Consider the following 13,686-nt stretch of genomic DNA (forward strand, 5'->3'; position numbering starts at 1 on the left):
ATAAAGTTCAGGGTGTTTTATCTAAGACCGGCAGCTAATTTAAAGAATTTAAGATGAACAGTTCAATGACATAGCAATACCGGTAAAAGACTGTCCCTAGATTAAAATTAATCTAACTGATTAATCTAACAATAACCTAAAGGATGGTACAATAAGGTACAGAGACTTGTCCAGAAGTGTCACCCTAACATTTACGAGATAGTAAAGCTATTTCAGCGTGGGCAGTCTCTCACAGAGGTTGCTGTCCTGAGACTACCTTAACGAAGAAAGAAATACAGAACCATTGACGCTCGTATTGTATCACTGAAGACCAACCTTCTGAACCAACACCTGAGTGACATGGAGTATACGGATCATGTGGGCGACCTCCTTCATGTGCAGTAGGGTGTGTGAAATAGAATGTTCTGTGACCTTACGCCATTTTATCTGTTTTTACACATAGCAACAAACTAAACCATTATCATTATTATCATGTTTTGCAGATAAAGATTTATCATTGTTTTGTGATATTATTATTATTATTATTATTATATCTAATATACCTATTAGTATATTATATTGTGCTAGTTATTGAAACCAAACCTGTTGTTATCTGAATAAAATTATGAGGAAACATGTCTTGTTTTGTTAGATACGGTAACGTGTTTGAATCACTAAGCATGTTTTGACAGCATAGTCGGGAGAGCCACATCCCATGTTCACGCAACCGTAACTATTGCCGGGATAGCCACATCAATTTAGGCTATCTGTTTCGGAAATGTGGCTCTCCCGGCCTGTAACCATCGACACGACGTTTTCTTCATTATGCAACGTAACCATATTAGTTCAGTTACATCACGGAATATATAAGGGTGGGTATGGCGATGACACACACAGAGACAACCAAGAGATTCATCATAGGCTCCTGGCGTGTCAACCACGGATCGATGATAATAAATCGACAAGAAGATGGAGGGCGCGGGCTATGCACAGGTAAATTTCTGGGAAATATAGATTGCTGTTCCTGGAATTCATTGAAAGCGGACGTTCCGAGACGCAAGGTAAGATCTTGCTGCTGTTCCTTCGCTCGTTCGTTCTTTCTATTCTCTTCGTTTGTTGGTTGGTTGGTGTGAATTGTGCGAATTGCTACAGGTTCAAATTGTGTCCACAGTGATCTCTCTCAGGTAGTACTAATTCCTACAGGTTCATATTGTGTCCAGATGGATCTGTGCGAGGTAGTACTAATTGCTACAGGTTCACACTGTGTCCACAGTGATCTGTATGAGGTAGTACTAATTCCTACAAGTACACATTGTGTCCACAATGATCTGTATGAGGTAGTACTAATTCCTACAGGTCACACTGTGTCCACAGTGATCTGTATGAGGTAGTACTAATTCCTACAGGTTCACATTGTGTCCACGGTGATCTGTATGAGGTAGTACTAATTCCTTTATGTTCACACTGTGTCCACAGTGATCTGTATGAGGTAGTACTAATTCTTACAGGTTCACATTGTGTCCACAATGATCTGTGCGAGGTAGTACTAATTCCTACAGGTTCACATTGTGTCCACAATGATCTGTATGAGGTAGTACTAATTCCTTTATGTTCACACTGTGTCCACAGTGATCTCTCTCAGGTAGCACTAATTCCTACAGGTTCATATTGTGTCCAGAATGATCTGTGCGAGGTAGTACTAATTCCTACAGGTTCACACTGCGTCCACAGTGATCTGTGCGAGGTAGTACTAATTCCTACAGGTTCACACTGTGTCCACAGTGAGCTATATGAGGTAGTACTAATTCCTACAGGTTCATATTGTGTCCAGAATGATCTGTGCGAGGTAGTACTAATTCCTACAGGTTCACACTGTGTCCACAGTGAGCTATATGAGGTAGTACTAATTCCTACAGGTTCATATTGTGTCCAAAGTGATCTGTACGAGGTAGTATTAACTCCTACAGGTTCACACTGTGTCCACAGTAATCTGTATGAGGTAGTACTAATTCCTATAGGTACACATTGTGTCCACGGTGATCTGTATGAGGTAGTAATAATTCCTACAAGTGCACATTGTGTCCACGGTGATCTGTATGAGGTAGTACTAATTCCTACAGGTACACATTGTGTCCACGGTGATCTGTATGAGGTGGTATTAATTCCTACAAGTACACATTGTGTCCACGGTGATCTGTTTGAGGTGGTAATCATTCCTACAAAAACACATTGTGTCCACGGTGATCTGTATGAGGTGGTATTAATTCCTACAAGTATAAGCAAGTACGTACAGGTTTTCTACGTTTACATCTCTTAGTGAAAAATGCCCCAAACGTACATTTTTAAAAGAACGACATTTCCAATAAACATCTTACCCACGTGTGTTGACGTATAGTGTAACATATTAGGGATACTGAACCGCAAAAGAAACGCAAGTCAAAATCCAGATTGAGAAAAACTTTACTTTTGACAGATAATGCATGAACACAGGTACATAATAACAATTATTGCATGATGATCGGGACATGTCAGCCAATGCATGGAAACATTGTTGGTTTACTTTGCATTCAAGACAAAATCGAAATTGATCCAACAAGTCAGTAGCGCGTATGTCCACCTCGTGCATTCACTACAGCTGTGCACTGCCTGAACATGGAGTGAATCAGACGGTTGACAAAGGCCCTAGGGATTGCCGCACATGTCCGGATGATGGCTGCCTGGAGTTCTGCTGCAGTTGTCGGACGTGGTTGGACTTCATTCAGTCGTCTCTGCAGCTCGTCCCAAAAATGTTCGATCAGGTTTAAATCGGGACTGACAGCAGGCCATGGCAGTAGTCGGATGTTATGCTGCTGGAAAAATGCCTGCGTGACTCTAACAGTGTGGGGCCTGGCATAATCTTGCTGGTAAATGTGTTGCTTGTGTCGGACGCAAAATGGCACAACCTGGGGTCGGAGGATCTGGTCGATATAACGTTGGGCAGTGACTCCATTTCCCCGACCTGGCTCAATATTCTGGAAGAATACTGGCCCTAATCTCTGATTCAGGCCTTTCGCTGCCCATACCATAACGCTCGGACCTCCCCATGCATCATCTTCCATTACACATTCGACAGCAAAGCGTTCACCTCGTCTTCGCCATATTTAAACTCGGCGGTCAGCATGATAAATGCAAAACCGACTTTCATCAGAGAACAATACCAGTCTCCACTGTTGTTGACGCCAGTTTCGATGCAACGTAGCCCACTGCAGACGATTCTGACGATGTCTCGGTGTGAGGATAGGACGTCGAGCTGGACGACGACAACGGAGGTGGACTGCTCTGAGTCTGCGCCGAACTGTATCTCCGCTTATTGCTCGGTTGTGACGTGCAATAGTCTGTCGGGCAGTCTCGTTGGCAGATAAGAATCGATCCCCGATGTGCGAACGTTGAATGTGTCGATCTTGCCGTGGTGTTGTGATTCTGGGACGTCCAGGACGTTGGCGGTCAGCTGTGGTCTGTGTAGCTGCAAAACGTTCCTGAAGACGGTAAATGGTCGTTATGTGCACATGGAATGCATTTGCAACATCTGCAACACTCTGTCCAGCTTCAAGACGGCCGATGGCTTGTTCCCTCTGTTGAGTCGTTAACCTTGGCATTCTTGGTGGGCGTTTGTCGGGAGAGATTTCAAACTGATTTGAGGGCATTTTTATACCCCTATGTGTCCGTGACATAATGCGCATCATGATTTTCATGAAAAAATTCTGCAACCACATCCCACGGCCAATTCGATTGCTGCGTTTTGGCGATGTGCAATATCCAAGAGAAATCACAAACAGAACCTGAACACTAACAAACTGTTTTTTCACAACAAAGGTAACCAATATGTAGTTACACTATAACATTTAACAATGTTCTGTCGAATATTTATTCATTTTGAAAAACTTGCGGTTTTTATGCGGTTCAGTATTATATATAATCAAATGTGCCTAGCAGGACTTTGATAACGCCTTTTTTACCGAACTGAATCATACTCGGTGATTGACAATGAGAACACAGTGGGTATATATAGCTTGTTTACTTTACAGTGGTCAGGATAACCAAGAGCAACGCGCATCATGATCTTTGTGGAGAAGCAAGTGTGTCCAGATTGTGGTGGGACTTTCAAGGACGTATCAAACCACAAAATCTGCCATAGCCGAGGTTCAGGGAAACATGCACATAAACCTTCTGTGGTCCTAAGGCAAGTGTGTCCTGATTGTGGCCGAGATTTTGTGAACCTCGCAAATCACAACGTATGTCGTGGTCGAACTGACCAACAGGATACAACACCCCCTACTGCACCACCTGTACATAGTCTGACACCACCCCCTACGCCCCCTTCCTCCAACACAGAGGGACCGACACCTGCCCAACAGTAAGTTTTATGTGTAAACAAGCATCGCCTTCATGAGTTATTCTGGTCGCGTGTCGCAATAGCCTTAGGCAAATAACCTGTCGGAGCTGCCTCCCTGATGGATTTCACCCAAAGGGACCTTAAAATTTTACTGAAGATTTAATATCAAGAGCAAATCAGTTCCACTCATGTGCTGCTAGCAAAAGCAAAAGAGCGCTTTTATGACGAGAATGTACTGATCTCCTAGGACAATTAGCATGGGTTAACGACTTGGTTGTGTTGTAATATACGAAAACAGTTCTTGACAACCTTTTACATCTTTTTTCTGACACATTCTACCCAATACTTTAAAGTTGATGTGAATAAAATAAAATGTGGAAAAAAAAATACTTAAAGGTTAGCCAACCAAAAACTTACAAAAATGAAGTCGTATAAACACAACTTTCTAAATCATCTGGTTAGCATGGATGTTCCAGTTGTCTACGGCGCCCCAATTAGTTGTTAAGGGTTGCGTCCCTTTGGCACGCCAGGAACCGGTCATCTTGGCTTTGAATCGTGGGTCGCATCCATCATCTCTATACTTTTGTCAGTGCTATACCCATGCTTGTGGTTTTCCCTTAAGTGGTAATTAAACACGTGAAGCATGCATTACATTTAGCGTTTCTCCAACACTAAGCTTTAATACTGTTCAAGGGTGTGTAATACTCAATTCACTCACTTATTCGAGCTGTTACTTTTAGAACGATTTCAAAAGTTCTGGGGTTTTTTAAGAATTATTGAAGAGTCTTTATAAAATTCAGTAATTCACAATAAGTGATGATTTCCTATATTTAGTTGACACCTCTTGGGGGAGGATGAAATTGAAGGTGATATTTGTGTTACGGAAGTTGGCGAGGTCGCAACAGTTACAACGGTAGTCTCAGTGATGAGGATGCTCTTGCTGTTGCTATTGCTGCAAGTCGGAACCCAGAGGAGGCAGATCTTGGAAGGCCATTGAGGTCAGTGTATTCTCATCCACAGAAACACTGTTTTGTTTGTTGTTTAACGCCGCACTCAGCAATATTCCAGCTATAAATAATCGAGTCTGAACCAGACAATCAAGTGATCCACGGCATCGATCAGTTGGGATACGATGACATGTGTCAACATAGTCAGTGAGTCTGACCACCCGATCCCGTTACTCACCCGTTAGTTGCTGAAGACCTTTTCTAACCCGGGTCTTCACAAGTACGAAAAATTGAACGGCATAGGGACCAGAACAGAGTCAGTGCAAAGATAAAAGCGACTAATAATATGACTGGAGCTGACCTTTATTGAATTGCAACTTTAATAAGAGACACTTGCCTTAAAATAAGAAACAATTGCCTTCAAATAGGAAACACTTGCCCTCAAATAGGAGCGGTCTGCTTTCCAATGAGAGACACTTGCCTTCAAATAGGAGACACTTGCCAACTAATAAGAGACACTTACTATCAAATATGAGACACTTGCCATCATCAAATAGGAGACACTTGCCTTCAAATAGGAGACACTTGTCAACTAATAAGAGACACTTGCCATCAAATAGGACACGCTTGCCATCAAATATGAGACACTTGCCATCATCAAATAGGAGACACTTACCTTCAAAAAGGAGACAATTGCCTTATCAATAAGAAACACCTGCCTTTAAATAAGCCATGTAAGCAGGACTGTGAAGGATGTCTGTATTTGTCCTGTATTTGTCCTCTCTATCGACCTGTCCTTGAATATTATGTTGGGAGTTCCTTCAGGCATAACAACACCACACATGCCGGATCCGACACCCAACCTGGCATGAAGCCTCATTCTGACAATGGCTGGACGTTCATCTCGGCATCGTCAGATTCAACGACGCCAACTAAGATAGTGCAGAGTGAATCGGAGAAACACGAAACCTGACCAACAATGATTGCCCAAGTTTCACCATATGTTGGCAATAACGATTTGTGGCACAACACGTGGCCTTCGAGCATGGAAATGCACTGCATGTAGACGATTTCAGATCGTCTGTCCCGTAACTTGTACTCAAGTTGTGTAGTGTCACGTCAATATGTTTACATGGTGTAGCACATGATTACGGCTACCGAAGCTATCTATATAATCTATAAATAGTTGTCTTCTTTCTTTATAATTTTCAGTATTAGATGTGTAAACTGCAGGTGTCATTGTGCACAAAGTGCACGAGCCACGCGCGACTTCCAATTTCATGCAAAGTCAGGGGCGTAGCTACCATTATAATAAACAGCCCAGGCTTGCACATGATGTTTGCTAAAGATAAGCATGAAAGTTGGGCAAGCCCTCCATACTATCAAAATATAAAGTTTTGCAACCTATCGGGCTTACACGAAAAAATTGGCTTGTTCGCGCCTGAAGGTGCTTTGCTACATGTTTATATAGGTCATTTTTATAACTTTTCAAATAACTTATATTCAATGCAATTTTATGATATACACAGTTACCTTTTTCCGTTAGAAAAGTGGGCTCCTTTCTTGATAACAAGATATAAACATTTCGTTGCTACAGAAATGAACCGGATATCAATGCGGTACCTACTGGTTCACAACGCCTTGTACGGGAGCATCTAAGTCGATGTATGGAGTTTTTTGGAGCTAGCCGGATCTCCGTCAACAGGAACAACATCTGGTCCAGCAGCATGGCCTTCTTCAAGGATGTTTGTGTATCAAAGACGGCTAAACAGTTAATGGTATGAACAGATCGATATTTTACATGTCCAGATGGTGATTGTTGCAGTGAATGCTTTCAGAAATGACGCAGCAGAAAAAGGCTTCACAAATTTACCCATGAAAGGAATCGAACTCTGATCTTTGACATCATTTGAACAATTATGCTACCGTACAGACCCAGATATAACTGAAAAACTTAAAGGTGGCTTTAAACCAGCTCACCTTTTTTTTTTCTTTAACGCCGCACTCAGCAATATTCCAGCTTTATGGCGATGGTCTATAAGTAATCGAGTCTAGACCAGACAACCCAGTGATCAACGCCATAAACATCAATTTACGCAACTGGGATACGATGACAGGTGGCTTTAAACCCAACTCACAATTGTTTGTTCTTAAACGCTACACCTAGTGATCAACGTCATGAGCATCAATCTACGCAACTGGCATACGATGACATGTGACAACCAAGTCAGCGACCCTGACCACCCGATCCCGTTAGCCTCTTTTTACGACAAGCATGGGTTGCTGAAGACCAATTCCAATCTTCACGGGCGACTTTTGTCATTACTGTTGACGCTGTTGCTGGTGGAAATTAGTTGTAAAATTAAACTCACTCACTCTGGTATTGACAGCTTGTCTGTCTAAGTAAGTGTCCTCCAGTGACTCCGCAGTAATAAATAAAGAAATCACATCACGCCGAAGACCCGGGTTCACAGTGTGTGAAGCTCATGTCTGCTGGTGTCGCCCCGCCGTGATATTGCTGGAATATATGGAATATACTCTCTCTCTCTCTCTCTCTCTCTCTCTCTCTCTCTCTCTCTCTCTCTCTCTCTCTCTCTCTCTCTCTCTCTCTCTCTCTCTCTCTCTCTCTCTCTCTCTCTCTCTCTCTCTCTCTCTCTCTCTCTCTCTCTCTCTCTCTCTCTCTCTCTCTCTCTCTCTCTCTCTCTCTCTCTCTCTCTCTCTCTCTCTCTCTCTTCTCTCTCTCTCTCTCTCTCTCTCTCTCTCTCTCTCTCTCTCTCTCTCTCTCTCTCTCTCTCTCTCTCTCTCTCTCTCTCTCTCTCTCTCTCTCTCTCTCTCTCTCTCTCTCTCTCTCTCTCTCTCTCTCTCTCTCTCTCTCTCTCTCTCTCTCTCTCTCTCTCTCTCTCTCTCTCTCTCTCTCTCTCTCTCTCTCTTAACCTGCAAAGTCAACCTTATTGTATTCCTCTAATGGTAGGTGACTTTCACTGATTCCGCTGGCAGACTTGAGGTAGGCGTCGACACAGGGGGACCACGTCGAGAGTATCTACGTCTGCTCCTGGAGTCCATCGTCGCCGACAGCGGGGTGCTTCGCGGTCAGTACTCAGTATGATTTGGTTGGTTTGATGTTTAACGCAGCACTGAGCAGTATTTCAGCTATATTGCGGCGGCCTATAAACAATCCAACTATGGACCAGACAATCCGGTGATCAACATAGATCTACGCAATTCGGATACGATGACATGGTCCGCGAGTCTGACCACCCGACCTTGTTTGTCGCCTCTTACAACAAGGATGGGTTTCTGAAGACCAAGTCTAACTCGCATCTTTACGGGTGTCCTAAGTATGAATGACTTGCAGGTGGCCTTTGGTTGGAAGGTTTTGTCGTCATACGAAATGGGTATTACGGTTGAAATACCTGTCTCGTGACACTCAGCGTGTAAATGCCGTCATATCAAAGAAAGCGGCGTAAAACTACTCTCACTCGTTCTCATATATTTTGTATATTCTAACAGGCGACGAAAACCAAGGATTTCTGATTCGACCCAACATATCTGCCTATTTAAAGAGGCACTTCCGGGTCATAGGGGTCATGCTGGCCACCATAATTGCTCAAGGTGGACAACCTCCCGCCATATTTGCTCCTCCTGTCGTTGATGCTATACTGGATAAAGATGAGATGCCGTCTGTGGATTATGTGCCCGACACACGGAAGAGAGAATCTTTAAAAAAGGTATATAATTACATAAGTGTTTCCATTGTCTAATATTTCGATCGCTTTGGCATTCACGATGTCTATAAATACATAAAATACGCGAAACAGAATGTAATAATTTCATGCCAATAAAAAAGAAATGATGACAAATATAACACATAAAATGACTAGTATTTAGATCACCTAAGCCACATCCAACTACGGTTTCTTTAATAGAACAGGTCAACACTGACATGGAAAAGGTCAATACTAACATAGACCAAGTCAACACTAACACAGAACAGGTCAACACTGACATAGAACAGGTCAACACTGACATAGAACAGGTCAACACTGATATAGAACAAGTCAACACTAACATAGAACAGGGCAACACTGACATAGAACAGGTCAACATTAACATAGAACAGGTCAACACTGACATAGAACAGGTCAACACTGATATAGAACAAGTCAACACTAACATAGAACAGGGCAACACTGACATAGAACAGGTCAACACTAACATAGAACTGGTCAACACTAACACAGAACAGGTCAACACTAACATAGAACAGGTCAACACTTACACAGAACAAGTCAACACTAACATAGAACAAGTCAACACTTACACAGAACAGGTGAACACTAACATGGAACAGGTCAGCACTAACATAGAACAGGTCAACACTAACACAGAACAGGTCAACACTAACACAGAACAGGTCAACACTAACACAGGACAGGTCAACACTAACATGGAACAGGTCAATACTAACATAGAACTGGTCAACACTAACGCAGAACAGGTCAACACTAACACAGAACAGGTCAACACTAACATAGAACAGGTCAACATTAACATAGAACAGGTCAACACTAACACAGAACAGGTCAACACTAACATAGAACAGGTCAACACTAACACAGAACAGGTCAATACTAACATGGAACAGGCCAACACTAACACAAACCAGGTCAACACTAACACAGAACAGGTCAACACTTACATAGAACAAGTCAACACTAACACAGACCAGGTCAACACTAACACAGAACAGGTCAACACTAACATAGAACAGGTCAACACTAATATAGAACATGTCAACACTAACATAGAACAGGTCAACACTAACACAGACCAGGTCAACACTTACACAGAACAGGTCAACACTAACACAGAACAGGTCAACACTAACATAGAACAGGTCAACACTAACATAGAACAGGTCAACACTAACATAGAACAGGTCAACACTAACACAGAGTATATTAGATATACATATTTATATACATAAACATATTTTGTAACAGCTGTATTGTTCAGGTCATCCAGCATGTCCAACCAACAACTTTAAACATAATCGAGGCAGCTTATATTCCTTTAATTTTTTCTGGAACAATTTGATTAACAAATTAATTCTTAAACGCCTCAAGGACAAGTCCAGTAATAGTACTACGAGTATTGTATGCTTGTGTTTGTCGGGACGGTGGGGTAGCCTAACGGTTAAAGCTTTTGCTCGTCACGCCGAAGACCCGGGTTCCATGCCCCACATGGGTACAATGTATGAAGCCCATTTATGATGCCCCCGCCGTGATAATGCTGAAATATTGCTAAAAGCAGCGTAAAACTAAACTCATTCTTGTGTTTGTCCCAGGTGTCGGAAGCTCGCGACACGACTGAGCTACAGGAGGCTCTAGATGAGTTTGACTGGAGATTCGACCTGGACGGTATCCCCTCTTATGTTACCATGGCCAGTAGAGATGAGTTCCTCAGAGGATGTGTCCAGTATTTTGTCATACTGCAGAGCAAGCCAATGCTTGACCAGCTGATTCAAGGCTTGCGTCACTGCGGGGTGAGTATCTCTTACTTCAGAGGCATCAGAGTTTCAGAAAAGATTACATCACCCACAAGAGTACATGACCCGACCAAATACTGCAAGTTAAGAGGCAGTAACTGGGTGGACCTCAGGTGATTGTAAGCAAACATGTGGTATTGTCATTCGTGACCAGCTCATGTTATTCCGGACAAGCCTTCTTGTTGGTCACGGGCAGAGGCGAGTAGTTACGATTGGTGGTATTGTCAATGGGACTATTTTCCCCGGAAGTTCTAATGCGGTGCGCGTAATTCCATGCACAAAGTAGTGCAAAAGTGTTTCATCTTCCGAATGGGTCGTCATTGGGTAGACGGAGTTGTTTATGCCAGTTACTCCGAACAATAGGGCTCGATTCCCACATTGGCACACCATTTGTTCCAGAGCCTTAGAGTGATATAGCTTGCTCTCGAAGTGCTCCCACTCGAAGTGATCAAACATCATGGTAGATCTAGATTTTATTTTCTGTTTCTAATATTGTCAGATTCTGGATCTCATCAGAACACACACGTTACGAGATTTGCTTGAGTATAAATCGGACGTTGAGGTCACGGCCGAAAGGGTTATGGATCTGTTGAGACCAGATGAGCCTTGCCATAGCGACGAACAACAGATCCTTGACAACCTAAGCAGATTCCTGCAGGCAGCTGAAGGTAAGATTATAGAAGTCATAGACGGGTGCCAGAGAACCAATGCTTGGTTTACCTCTTGGCACAAACTGGTGAATCCTATACTATTATGACAAATGAAATAGTTGTAATTCACTAACTCGTCCTTGGTTAGGTGCGGGGCGGTGGAGTAGCCTGATGGTAAAGCGTCCTATGGCCACCTTGGTCCGATTCCCCACATGGGTAAAATGTGTGAAACCCATTGTTGGAATATTGCCGTAAAACCATACTCACTCACTCGTTTGGTGCCTATTTCAGATGTCCTTTGCCTTAGATCAGCGATGTTATATGGATCAAAATATTTAAGCATGCAAACCATATCTCATTTGTACGAATATATCTTGGATATCAGAAATCAAGACTATTCACGACTTCTGATATATATAATGGTTATAATAATTGTCTTCATCAGCCTCTTTGAAATGTGTGAATGCAAAATCTGAGACACTCCAGCAAGTCTGAAAATACACAAAGTTTATTTCCCTAATGTATAGATGTAACCATCATGAAGAACATTAATGAAATCAGCTTTCAAAGGGGCTTCTATTTAAATTGTTAACAAAATACAGGATAACATCAACTCTCAGTAGGATTAATGACCAAGCTGATAGATTTGGACAATTTCGTGAGTTCATACATTTCACAGCTACTGTTTCTTTTACGGGAATTATTAACTCACATCGCTTGATTGATATTTAACGCCTCACTCAGCTATACCAGCTATATGATGGCGGTCTGTAAATAATCAAGTCTGGACCCGACAATCCAGTGATCAACACCATGAGCATAAAATATACACAATCGGGATACCATGACATGTGTCACATCGTTCATCTTCCAAAGGCTAATTCTAAACGATTACTTCATACTGAAAACGAAAACTATGAGACAATGCAAACATAATGTCGTCAGCTTCTCAGAAAGGTGAATCATTTAAATAACGAAATACGGAATATTTTATCGAGAGTCCCAGTGTTTGAGAAGTTCAAGGTACAGTGCTGCATCTCTTTATTGCGGTACATTTCAGCAAAAATATCTCGGTAGTTATGCGGAATTATGCTTGAATTTGCGGAAATATTTAAGTGGTAACTCTGCGGAATAATATAAGTTGTAAGTTATCGAAAATATTAAATGGGGTAAGTTTAAATTATGAATGTAAAAGGTTTGTAGAATTATAAAAGCTGAAAGTTTGCGGAAATATCAATTGATAAGATAGAGGAATTAAAAAAAGCAGAAATATTGAATGGATAAGTTTGATGAATTGTAAATGCGATAAGCGGAATTGTTAAACTTAAGTATGCGGAATTAGGAAATAGGTAGGTGTGTGGAATTAGGAAATAGATAAGTTTGCAGAATTAAGAAATAGGTAGGTGTGCGGAATTGGGAATATGGTGAGTGCGGAATTAGGAAATTGGTAACTTTTAGTGTGATTCTGTCCAATCCGAACATTGTGACAATGCAGGTGTTGTCTAATTAACTGACGAAATTTACATATTGTGTTCATCTTCCAGATGGCAGCTTGTGTGATGTGCTCAGGGAGAGCCAGCGTTTGACCCGAAGTCAGACCAAGTTTGCGCGGAGATTAACTCCAGGGAGACTGCTAGCGTTTGTTACTGGATGTAGTAGGGAACCAGCTGGCGGGTTCGTGCCGAAACCCAGCATTGTCTTTAACAGAGCCGCCTGGCGGCTGCCATCGGCCGCTACATGCAGTAACCAGATCCTGATCACGGTGCACCAGAACTCGCTGGAGTTCCATTGCTTTTGTCAAGCGATGATGACGTCAATGATGAACGGAGAAAACTTTACAACCGCCTAGGTTTCTTGTTATCGTCTTTAGTTTTCTCATGGAAAACTGATTTAAAAGATTTGTTGTGATAGATATTGCACAAATAGAGATTCCTATACAACTGACTCTCACATACGGTTTACCACCGCCTAGGTTTCTTGTTATCGTCTTTAGTTTTCTCATGGAAAACTGATTTAAAAGATTTGTTGTGGTAGATATTGCACAAATAGAGATTCCTATACAACTGACTCTCACATACGGTTTACCACCGCCTAGGTTTCTTGTTATCGTCTTTAGTTTTCTCATGGAAAACTGATTTAAAAGATTTGTTGTGGTAGATATTGCACAAATAGAGATTCCTATACAACTGA

General features: G+C 42.1%; 1 protein-coding gene across 3 annotated transcripts; it reads left to right on the plus strand.

Moving 5' to 3' along the window:
- Nucleotides 1-735: 735 nt before the first annotated feature.
- Nucleotides 736-13,357, plus strand: LOC124262104 (G2/M phase-specific E3 ubiquitin-protein ligase-like). 3 transcript variants are annotated; one of them, XM_046696549.1, is made up of 9 exons: nucleotides 736-972; nucleotides 4,044-4,372; nucleotides 5,239-5,349; nucleotides 6,896-7,076; nucleotides 8,270-8,387; nucleotides 8,809-9,026; nucleotides 10,646-10,843; nucleotides 11,346-11,514; nucleotides 13,041-13,357. In XM_046696549.1, the coding sequence occupies exons 2-9, from the start codon at nucleotides 4,074-4,076 to the stop codon at nucleotides 13,343-13,345; spliced, it is 1,599 nt and encodes a 532-aa protein (XP_046552505.1). In that variant the 5' UTR covers nucleotides 736-972; nucleotides 4,044-4,073; the 3' UTR covers nucleotides 13,346-13,357. The 3 variants fall into 3 exon arrangements, with proteins under 3 accessions (XP_046552505.1, XP_046552508.1, XP_046552507.1); XM_046696551.1 differs by lacking the exon at nucleotides 736-972 and adding an exon at nucleotides 989-1,040; XM_046696552.1 differs by lacking the exon at nucleotides 5,239-5,349.
- Nucleotides 13,358-13,686: the final 329 nt, after the last annotated feature.

This window comes from Haliotis rubra, unplaced genomic scaffold, assembly GCF_003918875.1.
Source record: "Haliotis rubra isolate DU_JTF1 unplaced genomic scaffold, ASM391887v1 Scf820, whole genome shotgun sequence".
Classification (NCBI taxonomy): domain Eukaryota; kingdom Metazoa; phylum Mollusca; class Gastropoda; order Lepetellida; family Haliotidae; genus Haliotis; species Haliotis rubra.